General features: G+C 54.1%; 1 protein-coding gene across 1 annotated transcript in view; it reads left to right on the top strand.

Moving 5' to 3' along the window:
* Window positions 1–24,289, top strand: part of CERK (ceramide kinase) — a 50,127-nt gene that overhangs the window by 17,927 nt on the left and 7,911 nt on the right. Inside the window, exons 2-8 of the mRNA XM_067698422.1 lie at window positions 5,426–5,539; window positions 6,425–6,547; window positions 11,521–11,646; window positions 13,746–13,809; window positions 16,005–16,150; window positions 21,363–21,437; window positions 22,234–22,386. Of these exons, the coding sequence (XP_067554523.1) occupies window positions 5,426–5,539; window positions 6,425–6,547; window positions 11,521–11,646; window positions 13,746–13,809; window positions 16,005–16,150; window positions 21,363–21,437; window positions 22,234–22,386 (801 nt within the window). The remainder of the gene's footprint in view (window positions 1–5,425; window positions 5,540–6,424; window positions 6,548–11,520; window positions 11,647–13,745; window positions 13,810–16,004; window positions 16,151–21,362; window positions 21,438–22,233; window positions 22,387–24,289) is intronic.

Here is a 24,289-nt window from a genome sequence, read left to right as displayed (position 1 = left end):
GGTTCTTTTTCTGTACTTCCTTTTCTTTTTAATACTTTTATCATGGCGGTAATACATGGTGCTCCATGGAAGGGTAGCCTTGTCATTAATACATGGTATCTCTTTAGTTCTTTGTTTTATGACCAACATGGCCTTTTGTTTCTCAAAATTTGTAATGTCTGTAGAGGGTAATAAAACAGTTTGTTTTTGTTGGATTCCAAATTGAGTCTTCAAGACCAGTAGTAACTGAAACCACATTAGAACGAGGACAGAGCACACCCGGGATGGATGTTTTCAGCGTCCCTGTGGTGTGCACCCAGCACAGAGCCTGCTGCCCACTCGAGAGGACCTGGGGAAGGTGTGTGGGGAGCGTGCCTGGCGCTGCCTGCTGGGCACCTGGAAGGCGGCACAGCGCACGTTTTGTTTGCTCGCATGATGAGATTTTCTCTTTTAAGTGTTCAAGACCCTTCAGACGGTGACGGGACGCAAGTTCTCAGAGCCTCGTCAGCTTGCCCCTCACATTCGTAAGCATCCTTTCCAAGTACCAGCGTGAGCTGCTGCCTCGTGGCACTGGGTCAGTGTGTCCCCGGGATGCGCTTGTAAACTACATACCCTGTGGGGACCGTGCTGCCTGTGATTAAAACTCTCTGGTGACTTATGTGCTCAGAGGTGTGGCAACAAATTCTTGGAGTAACCAGTTTGAGAAGACAGGAGAATATTTTTGTGGAAGTTACGTCCAAGCCATCTTGCGGTGGGTTGGTTTTCTTGGTGGTTCTGTGGAGCCCTCCATCACAGCTGGCACACAAGGGTGGGCAGTGAGTCCAGGTGAGGGGGCCTGGGGAAGAGTTAGGAGATGCCGGTCAGAGCTGGAGGGGTGGGACCCGCTGAAGCCACAGTGTGTCCTGAAGAACCCAGAGGGCTGCTCTGCCAGGACCAAGCTGTGGCGCAGGGTGTGCTCGGCCCCTGCCTTCCCCAGCCACACACACACACGGATACGCACACACACGGATACACACACACACACAGATACACACACACACATACACACGCACATGGATACACACACAGCTATACACGCCTGGATACACACACAGATACACACGGGTACACACACGCAGAGCCGGGAGAGAAGCCCCACGGGGCGTGCAGTCAGAGAGGGAGGGAGTCTGTGTTGGCAGGCAGGCAGGCAGTGGGGATGTCAGCTGCTGAAGCCGTGGGTTCTGCGTCAGATCCATTGCACCTGCCTCCACTGATTAAGGTCGTTTTCGGACTTGCACGTCCTCCAAGCAGTACAGAGCGTAAATAGTAAGAGGTTTGCCCGACTTGTTTTCTGAAACTTGGAATCAGCTCTGTCTGGCTGCAGCTGACCTGGCTGAGACTAGACAGGCGCACCGACCCTCCAGCTGGGCCGCGTCTGTGTCTGCTTGCTGACCTATCAACATCACGGGGCCGCGAACTTCACCCTCAGGTGGCGCTCAGCGACCCCGTTTCTGACTGTGCAGAGGCCGGTGGCCTCGTTACGCCTGCACACGATGACACACCTTTACCCCATCACCTTCCCCCACGCTCCCCCCGCCCCGGGTGCCCTGCTGCTTTGTGCCAAAGATACCCCAGCCCCTGGCCTTCGGGGAGGCGCACACGAGGCTTGTTCTCCTGCCTCCTCGCGTGGCTGCCTTGGAAGTAAACCTTTGTCTGCCGCTGACCTCGGCGTGTCCGCGTTTGGCTTGCTGCGTGTCTGGCAGGACGAGCCTGGTTCGGTAACGGTGGCACTTAGGACGCTTGGTGTGTTCCATTGTTCTCTTGAACCTTGGGGATCCCACAGTGGCAGGGCTTGTAAGCCCGAGACCCTCTGTGACGCAGAGTGGGCACTGCCAGCCTGGGAGGGTCACTGAATCCGAGCGGCGCCTGAAACCTGGAGCTCGGGCCGGGGGCTCCTGCCTGGCTTGGGGGGCCTCGGGAGTCTTCTGCCTCTCGTGCGATCTTACCCCAGCGTGAAGGGAGGCGGAGGGAGCCCCAGTCCTCTTCCCCTGGCTCAGTCCCAGAGAGGATGGAGGGCTGGCTCCTGGTCGGGGACGGCCACCATCGGCCCGAGCTGCCGTGGGGGTGCCCAGTGCTCCGTTTGTCCCCGGGGTGGCCACTACCCCAGGTGGACTCCCTTTTTCATCTCAGGAATGTTAAAAAAATCACCCAGAGAAAGTCACTTCGGTCTAGTAATTTAGCGTAGCAGAGAGGATCTTATAAATGCTGCCCGTGAGGTTGTGACGCTCCTGCAGGGCGGCTTATAGTTTGGCTGGACTTTGGTTGAAAATCTCCAAGTTCTGTTGTCGACATGCGTATGTATGTGGGGTCTATTATCCAGCAGTTAAAACAAAGACTTGTTTGATTAGGGCAGGTGTAGGCGTGGGAGTTAGAATGAGATCAAGTGGGGGGCAGTGGCCCCTGCAAGGAGGTAGCCACCCCCTTCCCCGCCGGCTTTGCCAGGAAGGTGGGCAGGGGTGGAAGGGGGGCAGGGGCGGAAGGGCACGGGTAACCGCGTTCCCAGCCTGGGGTGTTGAATTATCCCGCGTGCTGAGTGGCAGCGGGTGGACACTGAAAGGTCCAGGCAGAGCAGAGCCACATTCACACTTGTCTGTGGCTCCTTGGGGGAATGAACCCCAGCAGGACGGCTCGCAGCCGCCCGAGTTGGAGAGGAGCCTGGCTTGCTGGGCACGCGAGCCTGTGGACAGAGCACCCTTCACTGGGCTGGGGGATGCAGGAGGGGGGGGGTGGGGGAGTAGAAGAGATGGGTTTAGATGTAGATGCTTGGGTGTGAGGCACCTGTGGGACGTGGACGTGACTGGCTAGGTGCACTCCTGGGGCTCTGTGACACGGGCGTGGTCAGGGTCAACAGGACAGGTGTCCGCCTGTCCCCTGTGGCCCCAGGCCTGGGCTCAGTTTGCCCCCCGCTCTCTGTGTAGAGAAGCGTTGCTAAGGGTTCGCGCGAACCCTGTGGGCGCAAGCTGGTGGCTCTCAGTCGGCGCCCCTGCCTTCGGGAGACGTTGGCCAACGTCTAGCATGTTGGGAGGGGAGGCGCCGGCATCAGTGGCTGGAGCCCGGGCGCGCTGCTCAAACCCTACGTGATGGGCTGGCCCACCGCAGAGAGGTGCAGACTGGGGGGCCCGGGCCAGGGAGGCTCCCAGGGGGTCGGGTGGCTTTCGAGCCCTCCTCTGCTTCAGAGGTCCCTGCCTACCCCGGAACATTTTGCTCGGAAGTTTGCTTCGAAGGGGTTGATGGGTTGTTACTTTACAAAGAGAGAGGGGACGCCCGTGAGCCTTGGGCACTGACCCTCCGACGGGGCCACCCACAGCCAGCCCAGTGGCCCCGAGGAGGGTGCACATCGCGAGGGCTGCTCCAGAGGGCGGCCGGAGCAGCTTGGGCAGCGGGGAGTCAGCAGGGGACGTGCCTTCTGTGTGCAGAGACTGGCCCGAATCAGGTGGGGCGGCCAGGCTGTGGGGCGAGGCGGCCAGCCGTGCTCTGGGCCCCTTCGTCTGCCAGTGAGTTCTGTCCGCATGCGTTGCCCGATCGATTTGGCCACCGGCCAGGTTCAGTTTAGTCTGGAAGTAACTCTACCGCGTCTCCTCTCATCACATGATCTTTTACAGGCGACTTTGACTTTTTATCTAATCCCATATGCGGTGCAGGACTATGCAAAATGAAAGCAAAGGGAGAGAAATGCTAATACCATGCAGAAAACGAAAGTGACCCCCAAGTTCCCACCGTCAACTTTGTGCAAGATGCTCCTCGAAGAACATCTATTTATACATCCGTGAATTTATAATTTATACCTGGTGTGTTCACACGACGTGCACGGCCGTGCTGGGAAGCCTCTCTGTGCCAGCATGGGTCGGTTGACCAGGGGACGACAGTGTCGCTCTCGCCTTAGGGGACAGCCGGTGGCCTCCACTGTGGCCTGTGACTGATTCTTCCAGTTAAACTAAATTCACAAGACTAGAGACTGCTCGCTCATAGCCCCTTTCTGCGGCTACCCTGTGAGTCGTCCGTAACTTTTCAGGAACTCTCTGATTCCCGATGCCTCCTAGCTAGACGTAAGGGTTTTGCAGAACAGGGTGTGACGCTGACCTGCAGACGTGAAGGGACGCACGGCAGGGTGCAAAGGAACGTGGCCTCGGGGTCAGCGGGCGAGGGGGGCCGAAAGGAACCTGCCTTGTGCTGGACCCCTCTCACCCTGATCGGGTAGCTTCCAAAACCCCTCCCCGTTTGACACGACGAGCCCTGTGTGTTGTCGTGAAGTCCAGGCTGAGTTCCTGGCCCAGCAGACGGAGGGGCCGATGGAGGCGGTCCCCGCCCCAGGCACAGACTCACCCAGGACGGCCTCCAGCCAGACCCCAGGCTTCTGTTGGTGTCATTCTTCAGTCGACTAGGGATGCAGATAGCGTTGATGTTTTCACGTCCCCGTGGATCTCTGTGCCTTTTTCGAGAGGATAATCGTGTATCACCACATCTGTTACGTGTAACAGCAGTGCGCGTATAAAATAGCATATCCCCCTTACCTAGTTTTGTTTTTCTTCTCACCCGAGCAGCAGATGAAGCTTAGGGTGAGCTGAATGTAGCGGAAGGTGGGGAGAGCTAGACTGCAGGTTTCGCAGCCAGCCTGGGGCCAAACCAGGAGCTGCCATGCTCGTCTGTATAAAGGCAGATGGTGACGCCCACCCGCCGTCGCCGGTGGGCTTTGAGGACGCAGCCTGTCCACACTGGGGGCTTGTCTTCCAACTTCTCCACCTCCCAGTTCCTGTGCTGGCCTCGGAGGGTTCTTTCTGGGCCCCATTTGCCGATACAAGCTGTCACCTCACGCTTCCCACAGCTGTTTGTGTGTCCAGCCTTACCTGGAGGCCTTACCTGGTGGCATCTGCAGGCCCGCAGTTATGACTGGGTTTCCCATGGTAGAGGTTGTCCTGTGCTGTCATCCCTACGTCCACCCAAGTCTCCCCTTTCTCCTCCTGCATCCTAGTGGATGGCTGGACCCACCAGGCCTTTCTAGAGCCCCCTCCCCGCCCCCTACCCGCCCTGCCTTGCTGTGACCCTGACCCACCTGCACACGCTGCGGGCCTGGGTCTGTTACGTGCGTCTTTCCCACTTGATTTCTGAGCCAGACTGAACACAGGCACTGGGTCTTGAACATCTTTCCCCAAATTTAATACAGGAGCTGGCCTGGAAAATTCACAGCCTCCATTTGGTGACTGTGGATAAGACATCCCATCTTCTGATGACATAGAGTTTCCCAAACTTATTTAGCTCTGACTTTTAAATTACGTATAACTTGTCCTCTTCCTCTTGGATGTCTGATGAATTTTAAAGCAGAATGTTTCCCAGCACTTTGGAGTGGCGTTCCTTGTGTTCACGTGAATTCCGTGAACCCTCTTGACGTGAGAATGTGGTGTTTTTACAGATGCCTGCTCTGTGCCTATTTCTGAGATCATCACCGTTGAAGAAACTGACATTAATGGGAAACACTACACCAGTGGAAAATGGCAGAAAATGGAAAAGCCTTATGCTTTCACAGGTAACGTGGCCTGAATGTTCCTCAGTAATTCCATGCAGGTTACATGAAAGGGAACTTTTTTTGTCACTTGTTTAACAAACTCATTGTGTCCTTGGTTTACCTTTATAGAAAGGTCCTTATAACATTTTTTCCAAGCTTTACTTTTATTTATTTTTTATTTATTTTTGGCTGCGTTGGGTCTTTGTTGCGATGCGCGGGCTTCTCATTGTGGTGGCCTCTCTTGTTGCGGAGCACGGGCTCTAGGCACATGGGCTTCAGTAGTTGTGGCACGCGGGCTCAGTAGTTGTGGCTCACGGGCTCTAGAGCGCAAACTCAGTAGTTGTACTGCACGGGCTTAGTTGCTCCGCGGCACGTGGGCTCTTCCCGGACCAGGGCTCGAACCCGTGTCCCCTGCATTGGCAGGCAGATTCTTAACCCCTGCGCCACCAGGGAAGTCCCAAGCTGTACTTTTTTTTTTTTTTTTTGCGGTACGCGGGCCTCTCACTGTTGTGGCCTCTCCCGCTGCGGAGCACAGGCTCCAGATGCGCAGGCTCAGCGGCCGTGGCTCACGGGCCCAGCCGCTCCACGGCATGTGGGATCTTCCCGGACCGGGGCACGAACCCGTGTCCCCTGCATCGGCAGGCGGACTCTCAACCACTGCGCCACCAGGGAAGCCCCCAAGCTCTACTTTTAATATTCATTTTTTTCTTATATTTTTATTGTTTTTTTTACGTGGGTTAAAAGAACTGAGAAATAGGATCTTTTCCCTAATATACCTTGGAAGTTACTAGTCAGAAGGAAAGGGGACCATTGGGGCGTTTTGAGTGTGAACCTGGGGTTAGTGTGAGGGGAGTGTGTTCCCCGGTCCGCAGGGCCGCAGGCTCACGGCGTGTGTTCTCTGTGCAGTGCATCGTGTGAGGAGGGCCCGGCAGCACCGCTGGAGGTGGGCGCAGGTGACCTTCTGGTGTCCTGAGGAGCAGCTGTGCCACCTGTGGTTGCAGACCCTCAGGGAGCTACTGGAGAAGCTGAGTACGTGCGTGGTTTGTATTCGGCACAGCCTCCTGTAACCCAGGCGGATGTGATGAGTCGCTGTGGCTTTTGAATGCTTTACTGATTAGAGGACCACGTGGTGTGGTGCCCAGAGCCTGGCCCCCAGGGCGCTGGTACCTGCACTGACAGCCGCGAGGCTTGGGGCAGGCCCCTTGGCTCTCTGGGCCTGGGTTTCTTTTCCTGGAAAATGGGGTGATAATGCCTGCACTCGTGGTGAATGGAGGATTAAACCAGGTGCCTGGGGCAGGCATCTCTGTCCCCCTGGGGTGTGTCTGAACATCTGAGCTGTGAGTTATTGCCGTGCGGCCAGAATCTGTCTGTCACACTTAACGGTAGGTGTCAACTCGTTTTGTGTCTGGAACACTATTTCGTGTTGTTTGGGTATGATCTTTTTTTAAATCAAAGTATAGTTGATTTACAATGTTGTGTTAATTTCTGCTGTACAGCAAAGTGATTCAGTTATACACATACATATATTCTTTTCCATTACGGTTTCTCACAGGATATTGAATATAGTTTCCTATGCTCTACAGCAGGACCTTGTTGTTTATCCATCCCGTAGACAGTAGTTCGCCTCATGCTAATCTGTTTGAATATAATCTTAATACACAGGCTTGACAACTCAGTGCAGGCGTCAGCCATAGAAAAGAAAGAGCATGTGTTTAGGTTGGTTTTATAGCTTTTAAAATTAATTTGGCCTCTAGATAAAAAAAGGTGAATTATAATTTGTTTGAAGAAGGTACTTCCCACACAGCAGCTTCGGAGAGACATCCCGGCTTGGAAAAGCACGTGTTCAGCTTAGCATCTGGGTGGCGGGACTTGGATTCTGCGTTTCGCCGTCTGATTCTGTGGGACGGGATGGGGTGTTTGGTCCCCCGCCGTCCATCCGACCAGTGCGTCCTGACCTTTCCTTGCATCTCAGGTCGCTGGCGCTCTGTCCTCTGCTTGTCCGCTGGACTTCTGAGCGAGTCCGGTTGGGAGGTTGCCTCAGTTCCTCTGCCGCCACCTCCCCCTCCTCCTCACCTGCTCCCTCCCCTCTGTCCTCCGGTGGTTTTCACGAGACTTTGAGTCTTTGGATTGGGATGATTCTGGAGGCTCAGACTCCAAGAGGAAGCCCTCTGAACCTGCCCCCCACTGAATGATGGGACTTTTTTTCACAGAAAAACCTATACAGTCGTGCATCTGCTATAATCTACTTGTATCTAAAAATATCCTGTAATTCAGTTTCTTCAGCTGCTCCGTCACTTTGTGTTACTACTGAATGTTTCATTGAGGTATAACTAGACACAAAGAAGTTCTCACACACTGAGCGCGCTCGGGTAACCGGCACACAGATCGGGAGACAACGCTGCCAGCCCCCTGGGGCCCCAGGGCCCCTGCCGTCGCTGCCCAAAGGTGACGGTCACCTGACTGCAAACACCTGGGTTCGTGTTGTACTCGTGGCCCTCCGGCAGCTTGTCGTCACGTGCGGGGCAGGTGGCCCGTTCTCTGGGCTGCGTGGTGTTCCGGGGATGAGTGTCTGTCCGTTTATGCAGCCCTTTTACCGTTGATGGCCGCTGGATGGCCTCCTGACGTGGCCGTCGTGAGCAGAGCTGTTCTGAACGCTCCCGCACGCGTCTCCTGGTGCACGCGTGGGACTGGACTTGCTGGGCTGGTGGCGTGTTCGAGCCTCATTGCACGCGGCCACACCGCCTTCCAAACTGGAGGTCCCGGGGCCACGCCCACCAGCAGGGGACCGGAGCTCTGCTGGTCCCGCACCTTAACCACACCTTTAAAATTGTAGTTCCTCTGGTGGGTGTACGTAGTCTTGCGTTATGGTTTTAACTGGCATTTCCCTGATGGGAATGCGTTTCTCAGCTTCACTGGCTCTGTGTGTGGGCCGTTTGGAGATCCTCTTTTGTGAGGTGTCTTTCCAGGTCTTTTACCCGTCTTCCTGTTGGGTTGTCTGTCTGTCTAGATGATGTGTAGGAATTCTTTACATATGGTAGATCTGAATCTTTCATTGGATTTTTGAATTACAGGTGCCGTCTCCCACGGGATGGCTTGTGTTTCCGCTCTCTTCATTCCATTCTTTTGATGGACATTCTTAGTATTTACGTAGCTCTGTTTATCTTTTTTAAAAACTCTGTGGCTAGTTTGTGTCCTGTTTAGGACAGCTTTTCTGCTCCAAGGCCACGAAGATGGTTTCTTCTAAAGCTTTGTTCTACCTCTTGCTTTGAGAGTCCCTTTGGAAGTGATGTGTGTATGCAGTGTGAAGTAAGCGGTCACGGTTCACGTTCCTTAGATATAGATCCCTGCCTCACCCCGTGCCATCTGTGGGAAAGCTTGTCCTTTCCCCACCGCACCGTGGTGCTATTGTTTTGTTTTTTATTTATTTTTTGCTCACAGGTAGACATTTAATTGGATTTTATATTTCACCTTGCATCCAATGACCTTGCTAAATTCATTGATTAATTTTAATAGTTTGATGATTCTTTTTGTCAGCTGTGAATAATGACTATTCTGTTTTTTCCGCCTCAGTTCTTATGCCTTTTTCTTTCTTTTTCTTACCCTTTTGCCCTGGTTTGGACCCTCCAGTGCAGCGGGGAGGGTCTTAGTCCGGATCTTGGGGGAAACTTTTCAACACCCCACAGTCGAAAATGATGCTTCTTAGGTTTTTGTTTTGTTTTGTTTTTTTTGGCCACGCTGCGTGGTATGCGGGGGTCGAACCACGTGCCCCCTGCATTGGGGGCAGAGTCTTAACCATTGGGCCGCCAGGGAAACCCCAGGTTTTTTTAAGTAAGTTTTTAAAGTCCAGATTAAGGAAGTTCCTTTCCAACTCTAGTTTTCTGAGAATTTTTAAAAATCATCATTGGATGTATAATTTGATAAGTGCTTTTTCTGCATCTATTGAGATGATTGTATGATTTTCTTCTTTTTGAGTTAACGTGTTGAAAAACATTGGTTTCTCTTTGTATTTTGTATAAAAGCCTTTGTATTCCTGGAATAAACCCTACTTGGTAATGATGTATTTGCCCTTTTTGTGCATTTCTGGATTTGACTTGATAATATTTTGTTTAGGATTTTCTCACCTAGGCTCAGGGGAGAAATAGACCTATGAGTTTCCTTTCTGTAAATGTGCTTGTCTGGTTTTGCTGTCAAGCTTACAGTCGTCACGTACACAGAGTTGAGTAGTGCTTCTTTCTTTTCTGTCGTGTGGAAGAATTTTTATCATGTTGAGGCCACTTTTCCCCTTAAATATTTGGAAGCATTAAGTGGTGAAACCATCTGCGGTTCTCTTTGTGGGAAGGCTTTTATTAATGGCTTCAGTTTCTTTATTAGATAGCAGACTATTCAGATTTTCTATTTATTCTGTCACTTTCGGTAAATTGTATTTTTTGAGAAATGTGTCTCTTACATAAAATTTATTGGCATAAGTTTAATAAATCCTTTCACTTTCCTTGTAATATTTGTAGGTTCTGAAATAATGTCCTTTCTCATTCCTGATATTGTTAATTTGTGTTTTCTCCCTTTTTCTTTTTATCAGTTTTATTTAGGGGCTTATCAATTTTATGACTCTTTTCAAAGCATAGACTTTTGGCTTTGATTTTTCTCTATTGTGTATCGCCTTCAATATTTTATTAGGAAGATTTTCAAACATACAGAAAAATTGAAAAAATTGTACCATAGACATTCACACACCCACCACCTACCTGCGTTCTGCAGTTGTTAACATTTTGCTGGTTTTGTTTTGTCTGTGTCTCTCTGCCCGTCCATTAGTTAATGGTACGTTTGCTGTGTTTCCCAGTAAGTGACAGACGTCAGGGCATGACCCTTCAGCACGCGTGTCATTACCTAGAGGTCAGTATTTGTTTTCAGTTCGGAGGTAGAATTTACATACGGTGAAATGGACAGATGGTAAGTGTAAATCAATGAGTTTTGAAGCATACGTGTACCCATGTAACCCAGACCCTGTAAGACGCACCACCACCCCAGTTTCCTCATGACCCTCCCCTGCCAGTCCAGAGACGACCACCAGTCTGATTGTTTCTTTTCGTCATTGTTGCCGCATGTTAGTTCTGCCGCATAAATGGAATCATGTAAAAGGGGCTGTTTTGTGTAATTCTTCCGTCTCTCAGCATCATGCTTTTGGTATTTATTCACGTCAGTTAAGTGTCATCAGTGGGCTGTTCCTTCCCGTTGCTGAACGATGCTCCTTTGGTCACGTTCTGGGTATCCAGCCGTCAGTTGGTGGACGCCTGGTGGGTCTCCACGTTTTGGCTGCTGTGAATGGTGCTGTTGTGAGCGTTGGTGTGTGGGATTCTGTGTGGACCCAGGGCTTCGATTTTCTTGCTACTTTTATTGATTTGTTGGTTAAATTTGGTTTGCAAGTATCAGAATCTACTTGAACCGACCCAAGCAGAAATGTGGAGGTTGCTATAAGAAAATAGGGTGTTTCAGGAGACCTGGGTGTCGGCGGTCAGCCGGGCCTCTGGAAGGGACATCCTGCCATCCTTCCGTCTCTCCGTCCATCTCCAGATTGAGCGTTCCCTGTGCCTGTGCGTCTGTCTTTCTCTCCCAGCGCTCCGTGCTGTATATCTATTTCTCTCATTTTCTGCAGACTCACTGTCCTTCACATGAAGAAGAATGAGGCTGCTGCTCCCAGCATTTACACCCTGTAGGACTCACTCCTCATCAGGAGAGAGCGTCCTTCTCTGCCAGGATTCTGAGTCGCCGGGGCTGCCAGCCCCCTGGCCGATGTGCAGGGCACCTGCCTGATCTCACGAGCTGTGCTTTTTCTCTTTTCAGAGATGAGGAAGCTCTTGAGCACCGTTCTTTGCCTTAAAAATGCTTTTTGTCAGATGACACTAAGCAGCGCTCTAGAGCCGTTGTGGTTTCATTTCGCTCAGCAACAGTTCTTCACTTCGAGCACTTACGTCCATTGTGACCTACGCGGTGTTGCTGTCTTGCAGCGTCTAGACCAAAGCACTTACTGGTGTTCATCAATCCGTTTGGAGGGAAAGGACAAGGCAAGCGGATCTATGAGAGAAAAGTGGCGCCGTTGTTTACACTGGCCTCCATCACCACCGAGATCATCGGTAAGGCGCAAAGTCTCTGTAGAAGTAAATTTGAGAATGACTCAGATATGGTCACTAGGGAGGATTCTTATTGTATTAAGGTTTTTTTTTTTCTGGGGCCATGCTTCGCAGCTGGCAGGATCATAGTTCCCCGACCAGGGATTGAACCCGGGCCCCAGCAGTGAAAGCGCAGAGTCCCAACCCCTGAACCGGCAGGGGATTCCCTGTTTAAGATTATTTTAACAACCTGAAATGTTGGGTTTTTTGGCATACCGGAATGAGAAGAATACAAAGTAAAGAACGTAGACTGTTCTAGCCAAGTATTAGCATATAAAGCACTCAGGAAAAACACTAAGGATAAAAGGACAAAGGTTATGGACAGAAAATTCTTGCAAGAGATACAAGCAATTAGTCAGGCTTAGAAATCATTTCACCAGTAAGTGGTATTTTTAAGAAACACGATGTAATGCCACGTTTGCGGTACCGAGTTTCAGAGCAGGTTCTAGATGTGGGGAGGGTGTAGGGAGACGGATTCTCCCTTCAGAGATTTGAGGGTTTTGTGTAAACTTACTAAAGGGCCACTTGGCAGCGCGGGTCAAGAGCCTCAAAAAGGAGGGGGTTTTTATCCAATCTTACAGTTTTCTAAACTTTCCTGAGAAAGCCATCAGCTGTGCACAGAGGGCGAGGTACACAGGTGTCCGTTGCCTCCTTTTTATAAAAGCAAAACACCGGGAGCCCCTTACACCCCGGAACAGGAAGCAAAAGATAAAACTGTGGTGAATCTGAAGGAATAGTATGTAGCTCTTTAAAATGGTCTTTACAAGGAATTTTTAATGATGAAAAAGGGATTGTGATGAGATGTTGGGAAAACAAGGACACAAAACTGTGTGTACAAGTGAATTTCAAGAGAGTTTTTGTTGGGACTTCCCTGGTGGGCCAGTGGCTAAGACTGCGTGCTCCCAATGCAGGGGGCCCGGGTTCGATCCCTGGTCAGGGAACTAGATCCCACATGCTGCAACTAAAGATCCACATGCCACAGATGAAGATCCTGCACGCGGCAGCGAAGACCCCCCGTGCCGCAGCTAAGACCCAGTGCGCCCAGATAAAAAAATTAATCATTTTTTTTTTTAAAGAGACTTTTTGTTACAGTGAGTATACAGACTATGGACTAACATTTTCTTTCCTCTACATTTTGGTATATTCTAAAATTTTCCAAGTCCCTTGGATAATAAGGGAAAACTATAAAATAGAAGATGTAATCTCTTCCAAAAAAAAGTTATTATTTGTTGGCAATTAAATGCCAAGAATGTGGGACTTCCCTGGTGGTGCAGTGGTTGAGAATCCGCCTGCCAGTGCAGGGGACACGGGTTCGAGCCCTGGTCCGGGAAGATCCCACATGCCGTGGAGCAACTAAGCCAGTGTGCCACAACTACTGAGCCTGTGCTCTAGAGCCCATGAGCCGCAACTACTGAGCCCGTGTGCCACAACTACTGAAGCCCGCGCGCCTAGAGCCTGTGCTCCACAACGAGAGAAGCCACCACAATGAGAAGCCCGTGCACCGCAACGAAGAGTAGCCCCCGCTCGCCGCTGCTAGAGAAAGCCTGCACGCAGTAACAAAGACCCAACACAGCCAAAAATAAATTAATTAATTTTTTTTTAAATGCCAAGAATGTGATGTCCTACCCAGTAGAGTGTATTCTGAGAGGTCCTGTTCCCCTGAGGTCAGCATCCCTGTCCATGAAAGGAATTTGGGTAAGATCGAAGGAGGGGTTTCTTACAGGAAACCCTCCTGAAGATTTTATAGGACCTCATTTTAAAAGCATGGTTTACTTGCCTTTTTTTTTTTTTTTTGCGGTACGCGGGCCTCTCACTGCTGTGGCCTCTCCCATTGCGGAGCACAGGCTCCGGACACGCAGACTCAGCGGCCATGGCTCACGGGCCCAGCCGCTCCGCAGCATGTGGGATCTTCCCAGACAGGGGCACGAACCCGCGTTCCCTGCATCGGCAGGCGGACTCTCAACCACTGCGCCACCAGGGAAGCCCTGACTTGCCTTTCATTTTAAAGGGGATTCACAGACCTGAGTGTAAACTTTATGATGTAACATGTTTTTTCCCCACAGTTACTGAGCATGCTAACCATGCCAAGGAGAGTTTATATGAGCTCAATATAGACAAATATGATGGGTAAGTAAGCGTCTTGCATCTGACTAGTAAATGGTCAATTCTCGTCAGGTTTTACCCATCTGTCTTCATTTTATTCACTCCCTCTCCTTACACCTTGTTTCCTAGTTGTAGAAGTAAAATAAACCTTCTTCTAGAAAACTAGGAAAGGCAGAAACGTTCAGTCGTGTTCTTCTCCTTGGAAAACCACCGTGTAGTAGTTTTGTTTTCCTTTTCGGTCTTACCACCTACGTACAGAAATTTTTTCTGTATCGTTTGAAAGTATGTTATAGACATGATCAGCTTTCGTCCCTAAATATTTGTGTATATTTCCTAAAAGCAAGGATATTCTCTTACAGAACTAAAACGCAGTGATCAAAACCAGGAGATTAGCACTGATACGAATGCCGTTACCCATTTGCTGTCCTTATCAGACCCTGCCCGCTGTCCCATTACTCCCTAAGGCAGAAGAGCCCTGGATCATACGTTGCCTTCAGATTCAGTGGGTGTGTCCCTAGTCTCCCGTGACCCGGACCAGATCCTCAGCCTTCTTGGTGTGGCTGAATTTTGGGAGAACAGGCCAGTGCCTTTGCAGCATGTCCCTTGGTTCTAGGTCTGTCTGAGGTTTCCTCTCGGTCAGGACCCGCTTGTGCGTTTCTGGCTGCGACAGCGCAGAGTGGGTGCTGTGCTCGTCCCCGCAGGAGGCTCCGGCCCCGAGTGTGACCCTGCATCTGTGTTGCGTCTGTACCTGCTGGCATGTCAGCTCCTGGAGAGCCGGCCTCCTCTGCCTTGTGCGCAGCTGTTCCCGGCGCCTGGCACAGGGCTGGCACGCGGCAGGTGCTCCGCGAATGAATGGATGAGGCTGGGGAAAGGTGGTGAGGATCCCCGGAAAGCTTGTACATAGATGTCCTATGGGCGCGGGTGTTTTGGAAAGATACTTTTGTTTTATTTATTTTGTTTATTTATTTTTGGCTGTGTTGGGTCTTTGTTGCTGTGCGCGGGCTTTCTCTAGTTGTGGCGAGCGGGGGCTACTCTTTGTCGCAGTGCGCGGGCTTCCCATTGCAGTGGCTTCTCTTGTTGTGGAGCACGGGCTCTAGGCACGCGGGCTTCAGTAGTTGTGGCACGTGGGCTCAGTAGTTGTGGCTCTTGGGTCTAGAGCACAGGCTCAGTAGTTTTGGCGCACGGGCTTAGTTGCTCCGCAGCATGTGGGATCTTCCCAGACCGGGGCTCGAACCCATGTCCCCTGCATCAGCAGGCGGATTCTTAACCACTGCGCCACCAGGGAAGCCCCGGAAAGATACTCTTGAAAGCTGCGTGGCAAGTAGCAATGAGGATTGGACCCAAGGAAGCTGCCAGAGGTTGTGGGTCTTGGGCAAGAGCTGGCTGGACAGTGGCAGAGGCAGCAGGGCTGCTCTCCAAGACGTTTGGGGGAGAATCGGCTGGTCCCCGTGACCGAGTCCTCACCAAGTGTCATCAAGCAATGAGATGAGCTGAAGCGGGTTTTGGTATGGGGGATGTCAGCTGAGCTGTGGGCCGCCTCCAGTCGGGTCAGCGTGAAGGCTGAGGGGCAAGCTTTGTGACCAGGAGCGGCGGCGTCCTGAGTGTCCCTGTGCCCCATCCCAGGGCCCCAAGAAGGCTCTAGGGTCTCAAGTGGGCAGCTGTGCCGCTGGGGACCTCAGGCAGTGTGAAGAGCCTCCCTGGAGAGGGGAAGAGTCAGGGAGGTGGATTAGGGTCACACGGCGGGAGTGGGTCGTGAGTGGGGGAGGGGTGGGGGAGCGTCAGGGAGGGAAGAAGCCACGTGTCACCTGCCCCAGAGGCCGAGTTCCTGGAGACTTTGTTCGGGGGCTGGAAGGCAGAGGGTAGAAGCCTGTTGAGCCCATGTTTTGTCTGCTTGGTTTCGTCAGCCTCGCCTGCTAGGGAAGGAGGGGGCATTCTCTGCAGCTTGGCCCCAGGCCCTGCCCTTCTCGACCTGTCAGAGCCTCGCCGTGTGGCTACGGCGGGCATCAGGAGCCTCTCCCTGCAGGGCTGGGACGCAGACACGGAGGGTCTGAAGAGGTCTGCCGCGGGAGCGGGGAGCGAACTGAGATGGGTGGGGACTGTGCCGGCCGACGGGGCGCGGGCACAGCTGCGGCCCGGGTGGCGGCTCGGAGGCCAGCGCAGGAGGGGGCTGGTGGTGCGCGGCGGGTGCGGAGGGCCTGACCCCTGTGTTCCTCCTGCAGCATCGTCTGCGTGGGCGGAGACGGCATGTTCAGCGAGGTCCTGCACGGCCTGGTGGGCAGGACGCAGAGGGACGCCGGCGTGGACCAGGACCAGCCGCGGGCGTCGCTCGTGCCCAGCCCGCTGCGGATTGGCATCATCCCTGCGGGTACGTGGGCCGGGAGGGGCCGCCCTTGGGTTTTCCTGGAGGCTCATCCCTTTATTTCAGGTGCGCTCTTCTCTCCACGCACCTGACGCAGGACCGCCGCTGCGTGCGGGAAGGGGTCCTGCTGTCCCCCCGGACGCCTGCTTCCTGCCCGGCGCTGGGGGCGCGGTCCTTGCTCTCCAAGCGTTGGCCGTTTGGCAGTGGGGGGGATGGGGGAGGCCCAGAGCACAGTGCAGGACAAGGGGAGCCTGGGGGGCAGGCGGTGTCCTGGAAGAAGTGACGGGCACCCGGGGCGGGGGGGCTGCCTGTCGGGGCGGGAGGCCTCGGGGTGTGAGCGGGACGGGCCGGCCGTGCCGTGTCCTGAGGTGGCCGGCTCGGTGTGTTTGGTGTCTCCGGGAAGCACCCAGCTCTTAGGAGAATCACAGCATTAAGCCGGCGGGGGCGGGGTGAAGCCGGGGCTTTGCAGACCACTCAGCGGAAGGAGGCACCCTCCTCCCCCTGTGTCTGGGCCACAGCGGCAGGGACCCTGGCAGGCCAGCTTCGGGTAGACATCCGGGTTCTCCGATGGCTCTGAGAATGGTGCTGTCACCCCATTTTCTGGGTGACGATGCGGGGTGCCAGGGTCAGGTTGCATGGTTGCCCAGAAGGGCGTGGACTGTGGGGCTCGGAGGCTGCCCTGCCCCACCTGGGAAAGTCTGTCCTTCTCCACCTGCCCCAGTATTGTCTGTGTGTTAAGGACATTCCCCTCAGTGGGTCACGTGTTTTCCAACTTCTCTGCCAAGCTAGGCTTTTGTCCTTTAACCTTGTGCATGGTGCTTCTGGACTACGTGAAGTTTATTTTTCTGCATTCTAATCTGTGTTTCCTTTATGCCCCTTGTCACCATTTGCCCGTGTGGCTCTGATACCTAAAACCCTGGGCTGTTAAAATGGTCGAAGGGCACACGAGCTCAGGCCAACGCCACACGCCGGGAGTGCCCCCGCGCAGGCGCCCTGCTTCTCCGCAGCCTGGCATGGAGCGGGTCTTGCTGTGAGCTCAACAGACACACGGACCAGCGTGGCAGGAGAGGGTCTCCAGTAGTGGGGCAGGGTAGCGGAGATGCCGCTGGCGTGGGTCTGGGTGAGTGGCTCGGAGGGACTCCTTCCGGGGGGGGGGGTCCCAGGAGCCTTCCTGAGACATGCGTGAGGGGCCGGGCGCAGAGTGACGCGTGCCAAGGGTCCCCTGGGGCAGCGGGTGGCCATGGGAACAGCCGTGCGCTCAGGCAGGGGGCTAGAGGGACTGGGGAAAGGCCCTGGGTCAGGCTCTCGTCTTGAGGGCCGCGTGTGAGCCCACCCTCTGCGTTCCGTTCTAGAGCAGCGGCGGGTGGGCGGCCCAGGTCCCGTGGACGCTGGACGTCGGGCGTGTGGTCGGCTGTGACTCGGGCACGGTTTCAGTGGCAGAGCCAGCGGGACTCGGCGAATCGGATGGCGCAGCCAGCCCGAGCCGCCAGCAGGAGCCCCCTGGCACTGGGCTGTGGGCACTGGCCGTGGAGCTCAGGGACAGTGTGTCGGGGTTCAGAGCTGGGTGGTCCTGCCTGGGCCTGCTCAGGTATCAGGAAGGCCGGCACAGCGGGGGCGGGGAGACAGCAGTGCCCAGACTGTGCTTGCAAGAAGAAGGGCACATGCCGGCTGCCTCTGCCCTGGGCCGGATGATACAGCTTCAGGGAGGGCCGCCTCCCAGGCAGGGCCTCGAGGAGGGGGAGGCTGCAGGTGCCTCTGGGGCACAGGGGCTGGGGGTCAGGAGTCTCCTGACGCCCGAGGTGAACCAGATCTTACGTCTGGAGCTGGCGCTCCCTCTGGGTTAAATAAAGTCTTCACCACACAGAGACCACTGGGGAGGTACGCTGTCCCCAGAGGGGACAGTGAGCTGTCGGAAGCAGACTGAATGTTAAACAAGCGAGAAGTGGTGTTTTGGGGACGAAAAAGAATCAGACATTCTCCTGCCCTGAAGCGGCTGTCTGCTGGTGCTCCGGCCGCCAGCCCAAAGCACAGGGGTCCACAGCCCGCAGGCACCCCGCGCTCCGTCCGTCCGTTCCCTCGGTGGGTCCTCGTGCATACATTCTGCTGGCCTCCTGTGGGCCGGCCTCGCTGGGGGCCTCGCGAGGGGACACGGCGGGGACGCAGGGAGTCCAGGGGGAGAGGCAGGTGATGAGCATAAAACAGAAAGAACAGAGCAGTGGGGCCCGGGGGAGCACGGTCCGGACGGGCGCATGGGGCCTTGCACGTGTGATCCCACTCAGACGCCTGAAGGGCGGGGGACAGTGCCCTGCATCTGGGGCACGATGTTCTAGGCCGGAGGAGTGGCACAGGCGGTGACCCCGAGGCAGGAAAGGCTTGGCTGTGGGTGGGGCCGCCGTGAGCAGGGTGAGTGAGAGGCAGAGTGGAGGTGGGAGCTGCGGGGGGCAGGGGGGAGGTGGCCCCGTGGAGGATGCTGAGCTGAGCACCTTCTTTAAACATCCGACTTCTCAGCAAAGTGACCCCTGAAACCTACTAGAAGCTCGGTTCACTTACCCTGTTTGTTGCCCTAAGGACTTGGGTGACAGTGAATGCGTGTGCCCCAGCCCAGGGCAGCCCCCACTGAGCCCTCTGCTTTTTCCTGTAGAGTTCAGGTGCCTGTAGGTTCTGCGCCATCTCACACCCTCAGTGGAAGCGTTTGCGGTTAGCTCCTAGTGAATGAACTCGGAAAAGTGGGCCACGTCCAGCCCAGCCCTCTAGAGCCGGCGGTTTGCCCCAGGTGCGGCCCAGGACTGACTGTCTGACCAGTGGCCTTCAGCCTGTCCCTGTCCTGCCCACTGTTCCCACACGAGGTGCCTCTCACGCAGCTTCTGTGACGAGATGCTGTCGTTGAGGAGGGTCGTCAAAAAGGGCCCGTCTTCGTTGTGGCTGTAAAAAGGATGATGCAGCCAGTCAGAAGCGCTGGGCTTTTTTTCCCTACTCGAGACACATCCCTTTATGAGACTTTCAACTTGATTCTAGCATCTGTTTAATAGGGCAGTTAGATTCTAGATAGACCCAGAGATAAAGAGGGACTTTAAAGGTCAAAAGGACATGGTGCAAAGTGCAGACCACTCGTCTCTTCATTTTTATTTGAGATCACTGCTGAATTTCTACTGAGTAAAAGACTGCTGAATATACAAGTTATATCTGATCAAATGCAGGGGAGGGGACTTCCCTGGTGGCGCAGTGGTTAAGAATCCGCCTGCCGACGCAGGGGACTCGGGTTCGAGCCCTGGTCCGGGAAGATCCCACGTGCCACGGAGCAACTAAGCCCGTGCGCCACAACTACTGAGCCTGTGCTTTAGAGCCCGCGAGCCACAACTTCTGAGCCCGCGCGCCACAACTACTGAAGCCCGCATGCCTAGAGCACATGCTCACAACAAGAGAAGCCACCGCAATGAGAAGCCCATGCACTGCAACGAAGAGTAGCCCCGCCCCCCCGCTCGCCGCAACTAGAGAAAGCCCGCACGCAGCAACGAAGACCCAAGGTGGCCAAAAATAAAATAATTAATTTTTTAAAAAATGCAGGGCATGTTGGATGTCTGATCCGTTTTTGTTCTAAAGGATGGTTTGTGAAGAAATTAAGCAGTGCAGTAGGCACGTAAGGGGAGCACGTGGGCTCTGGAAATTCTGGGAAGTTCTAGGGATGTGAAGGTGTGCTTCAAGTTAATTGCGTGGCTCTTTTCTAGTTTATTTTCTCAGAAATGTTTATACCCGTTATTCGGGTACCCTCAGTTAGAAAAACAGGGGTGTGGAAGATAGTCTGAAACCATGTAGTTTTCCTTAAATACTGTTAATTCCAGTTTAAGAATTAAGTCACTCCTGTAATCGTAAATGTTCACTTAAACCGTTTTACTTTTTGGCTCATTCTTGGAATGAGATGTCATTCAAGTCTTCAGGTTAAGGTTAACAAAAAAGAAAAATATACATATTAAAAAATATATCAATCTGTGTGTGTTTATGTAAGTTTCCGACCATAAGAAGGCATATGTTAGCTTAGATTAAATAGTTAAGAGGCATCTACTCTGATCTCAAACTGGACCAGATTCTGTTGCTCTAAGAGATGACAAACACTGCCTGCGATCCAGCGCGTCTATGTAGAACCATGGACCTTCAGGCGCCCCTTAGGCTGAGGGCCTTATAGAATGTTCCGGGGCCTGAGGGCACAGCATCTGGGTCCTGCCTGCGGCCAGAGCTTGTGTGCCTGTAAACAGGATGGTTATTCCCTGATGGGCCTCAACCTGTGTTGGTTGTGTGTCTGAGGCAACATTTACGGTACAATTCTGGATACCGTCAGGGTTTATTCTTGGGAAATCTAGACTAGGGTTTTCGGCTATTCAGCAGACGTGTTAAAATTCAGATCGCTCAGCCCCAACCCAAACCTACTGAGTCAGGATCTCGGGGGTGGGGCGGGGCTCAGGAGTCTGTTACAAATAAGCAGCCGGGAGGTGTTCTGCCCACTCAGGTGGAGAGCAGAGACGTTGGTGATGACCCAGTTAGAACCGGGACAGACCGAGGGAGGACCCGTAGCATCCCTGCCGTGCCCTCGGGATCCCGGTGCTAGCTGGGTGCTCTGAGGTCACCTCCGCTCTATAGACAGGGGTGTGGGCAGGAGGAGGCAGAGCCCCGGCCGAGCCCGTGGGGTTCAGAGCGGGTCCCGCTGGCCCCTCACGTCTGTCAGCCGGCAGCTGCTGCGCTCTTATGACCCAGGGGTGGGCTGAGGCTCCGGGTCTCGCCTCGCACAGGCCTGCGGTGCTTTTTCTGTGACCTCCACGAGCTGTCCCTGCTTTACATGCACTTTCCCGCTGCAGAATCCCTCTGGTCTTGTGGTCTGGAGCCCCAGGGCTGCTGCCCGCCTTTGTGGCAGCCAGGAGCGGGGACACTGTGCAGAGCGCTGAGCCTGGCGCCCTGGCGCCCCGCCGCCACCGCTGCAGTGACTTCCCAGGGGCCCCGCCCCCCAGACGGGCTCAGGAGGGGTCTCTGAACTCTCTGGGAGGAGCTGGTTGATGGTGTTCTTGATGAACCAACCTCAGTGACTAATTCTGTAGGCAAACGGAGCTTATTCCTTCTTATCTACTCCCGGGCCATGGAAGAAGCAGAAGAGCTTACCACTCATTCACCTGGAAACACGCTGGGATCGTAAGTGACTGTAGTGATATTAAGGACCTTTTCCCCCTTTTAGGGTCGACAGACTGTGTGTGTTACTCAACGGTTGGCACGAACGACGCGGAGACCTCAGCTCTGCACATCGTCGTGGGTAGGTGCCTCGCTCAGTGCCGCACTTGGCTTGCTGCGTCCCAGGTCCCCGGGCGCACGCGGGTGTCGGTCCGCCTCACCGTGCGGGTGCCTGTCAGTCCGCCCGTAGGGCCCTGGCTGCCACCCTTCCCTGCCACTTCCCATCCAGCGGGGTGACCTTCAGAAACAGAAGCGCTGCTCTGCTCGGAACCCTCTGGTGCCCTCCCCAGAGCATTTGGGGTGCCCGGCGCCTGCGCCCCGGTGGTTCTCCGTGGCGTCCCGGGACTCGGCCCCTTGTCGCCCTGTGGGAACAGGCCTCCCCAGTCACACCCCTCCCCCCCGCTCCTCTAGAAAGCGCGTCCCCCGGGGGACGCTTGTACAGCTGCTCGGAGCTGTGCAGGCGCCCTCAGCGCACGTGTGGCCCCCTCTGCCCGTCCTCGTCCCTGATGGCAGTGCTCCTCGCGTGTCATCCAGTCACAGAACGGCTGTGTTTACAGACGGTGCACGTGTGAGTTTACATGTGAAGACGCCAGGCGCCTTTTCCACCTTCCTTCCCGTTAGTGGCGTTTAGCGAGCTTCACGGTCACGTTGTTTTCCCCTCCTTACGGGAGAGCCTTCCAAGCCCGTTTTGGAAATTTGAGTCAAATTTAGTCACTTGAGTGGAGAGCAGGAGGCCGGGCACCCCGGGAGAACAGCCCACGGCCTCGGCTGCCTTCTGCCTGTCTCACGCTTTAATCCGTGGCTTCGTCATGGCCGCCGGGCGCTGTGCAGCGGGACAGGCGGAGGGGCGCGGCGTCCACCCTGGCTTCTCTACGCAGGGGACTCGCTGCCCATGGACGTGTCCTCTGTGCATCACAACAGCACGCTGCTGCGGTACTCGGTGTCCCTGCTGGGCTACGGCTTCTACGGGGACATCATCAAGGACAGCGAGCAGAAGCGGTGGATGGGTCTCGTCAGATACGACTTCTCAGGTAACTCAGAGTACCACGCCGGGAGCTTCCACACACGGCCTCCGCCTCGCTCAGGGTGGGGCCCCGTTCACAGAAGGAAACCAGGGGGCGGGAGTCTGACGGGTCCCGGGTGCCCGGAGAACCACTGCCGTCGGTCACAGGCCAGTTCTCACATGTGCTCAGAGCTGGGACAAAGAGGAATGGAGGTCGATCCCAGATCGTACAAACAAGTGACGGTCTGCACTTCAGGTCACGTGCAGCACCACCCTTCAGCCTTCAAATGCGTTTAAATGCAGTAAAAAAGTTTGAAAGAATGTAGGATTCAAAGTTTGACACTTGTCGCTGAGATGAATTCCTTGGCTGTATTTATTTATTTGCAGGGACTTACAGTACTATTTTATTTTATTTTTAACATCTTTATCGGAATATAACTGCTTTCCACTGTTGTGTTAGTTTCCGCTGTATGACAAAGTGAGTCAGCCATATGCATACATATATCCCCATATCTCCTCCCTCTTGCCCCAGGCCCCACTTCTGATTCTAGTTCTCTTGCTGTTTCCACCACATCTGCAGTGACTTCCTGCACTGAGGTCTGAACCCCTCCAAGCCATCCAGGAGGGTTGGAATCAACTTCTTCCAAACTCCTGTCAATGTTGATATTTTGAACTCTACCCATGAATCATCCCAGATGTTCTTAATGGCATCTGGATGGTGAAGGTTTTTGGTTTACTTTGCCCAGATCCATGAGAGAAATTACTGTCTGTGGCAACTATAGCCTTACAAAATGTATTTCTTAAGGAGTAAGACTTGAAAGTTGAAATGGGGACTTCCCTGGTGGTGCAGTGGTTAAGAATCTAGCTGCCCGTGCAGGGGACACGGGTTCGAGCCCTGGTCCGGGAAGATCCCACGTGCCACGGAGCAACTAAGCCCGTGCACCACAACTACTGAGCCTGCGCTCTGGACCCCGTGCTCCGCAACAAGAGAAGCCACCGCAGTGAGAAGGGCACACACAGCAATGAAGAGTGGAGAAAGCCTGCACATAGCAGTGAAGACCCAACACACCAAAAATAAATAAATGAATTCATTTTAAAAAAAAGAAAAATAAAGAAAGTTGAAATGACTCCTTGATCCATGGGCTGCAGAATGAACGTTGTGTTGTCAGGCATGAAAACAACATGAATCTCGTCCGTCTCCCTCAGAGCTCTTGGGTGACCAGGTTCATTGTCATTCATTGAGCAGTAACATTTTTTTTTTTTTTTTGCGGTACGCGGGCCTCTCACCGCTGTGGCCCCTCCCGCCGCGGAGCACAGGCTCCGGAGGCGCAGGCTCAGCGGCCGTGGCTCACGGCCCCAGCCACTCCGCGGCATGTGGGATCCTCCCGGACCGGGGCACGAACCCGTGTTCCCTGCATCGGCAGGCGGACTCTCAACCGCTGCGCCACCAGGGAAGCCCGAGCAGTAACATTTTGAAAGAAATCTTTTTTTCTGAGCAGTAGGTCTCAACAGTGGACTTAAAATAGTCAGTCAGTCATGTTGTAAATAGATGTGTTTATGAACAGGCTTTGGTGTTCCGTTTACAGAGCACAGGCGAGTGGATTTAGCATAATTCTTAAGGGCGCCAGGATTTTCAGATGGTAAATGAGCACTGGCTTCAACTTACAGCCACCCCTAGCCGCAGAGCCAGCCTGTCTGTCCTCCGGAGCTCTGACGCCAGGCAGCGACCTCTCCTCTCCAGCTGGGGAGGTCCTATAGGCGGCATCTTCCTCCAGCAGAAGGCTGTTTCCTCTGCGCCGAAACGCTGGTGTTTAGTGGAGCCGCCTTCGTGAATGGTCGTAGCTGTGGGCCTCCTGGCCGCTGGCTGCAGCTGCTGCACCGGCACTTGCTGCCTCCCCCGGCACCTCGATGTCAGGAGGCGGCTTCTTTCC

The sequence above is a fragment of the Pseudorca crassidens genome, chromosome 11 (genome assembly GCF_039906515.1).
Source record: "Pseudorca crassidens isolate mPseCra1 chromosome 11, mPseCra1.hap1, whole genome shotgun sequence".
In the NCBI taxonomy this organism is placed as follows: Eukaryota; Metazoa; Chordata; class Mammalia; order Artiodactyla; family Delphinidae; genus Pseudorca; species Pseudorca crassidens.
This window is presented reverse-complemented; position numbering and strand designations above follow the sequence as displayed.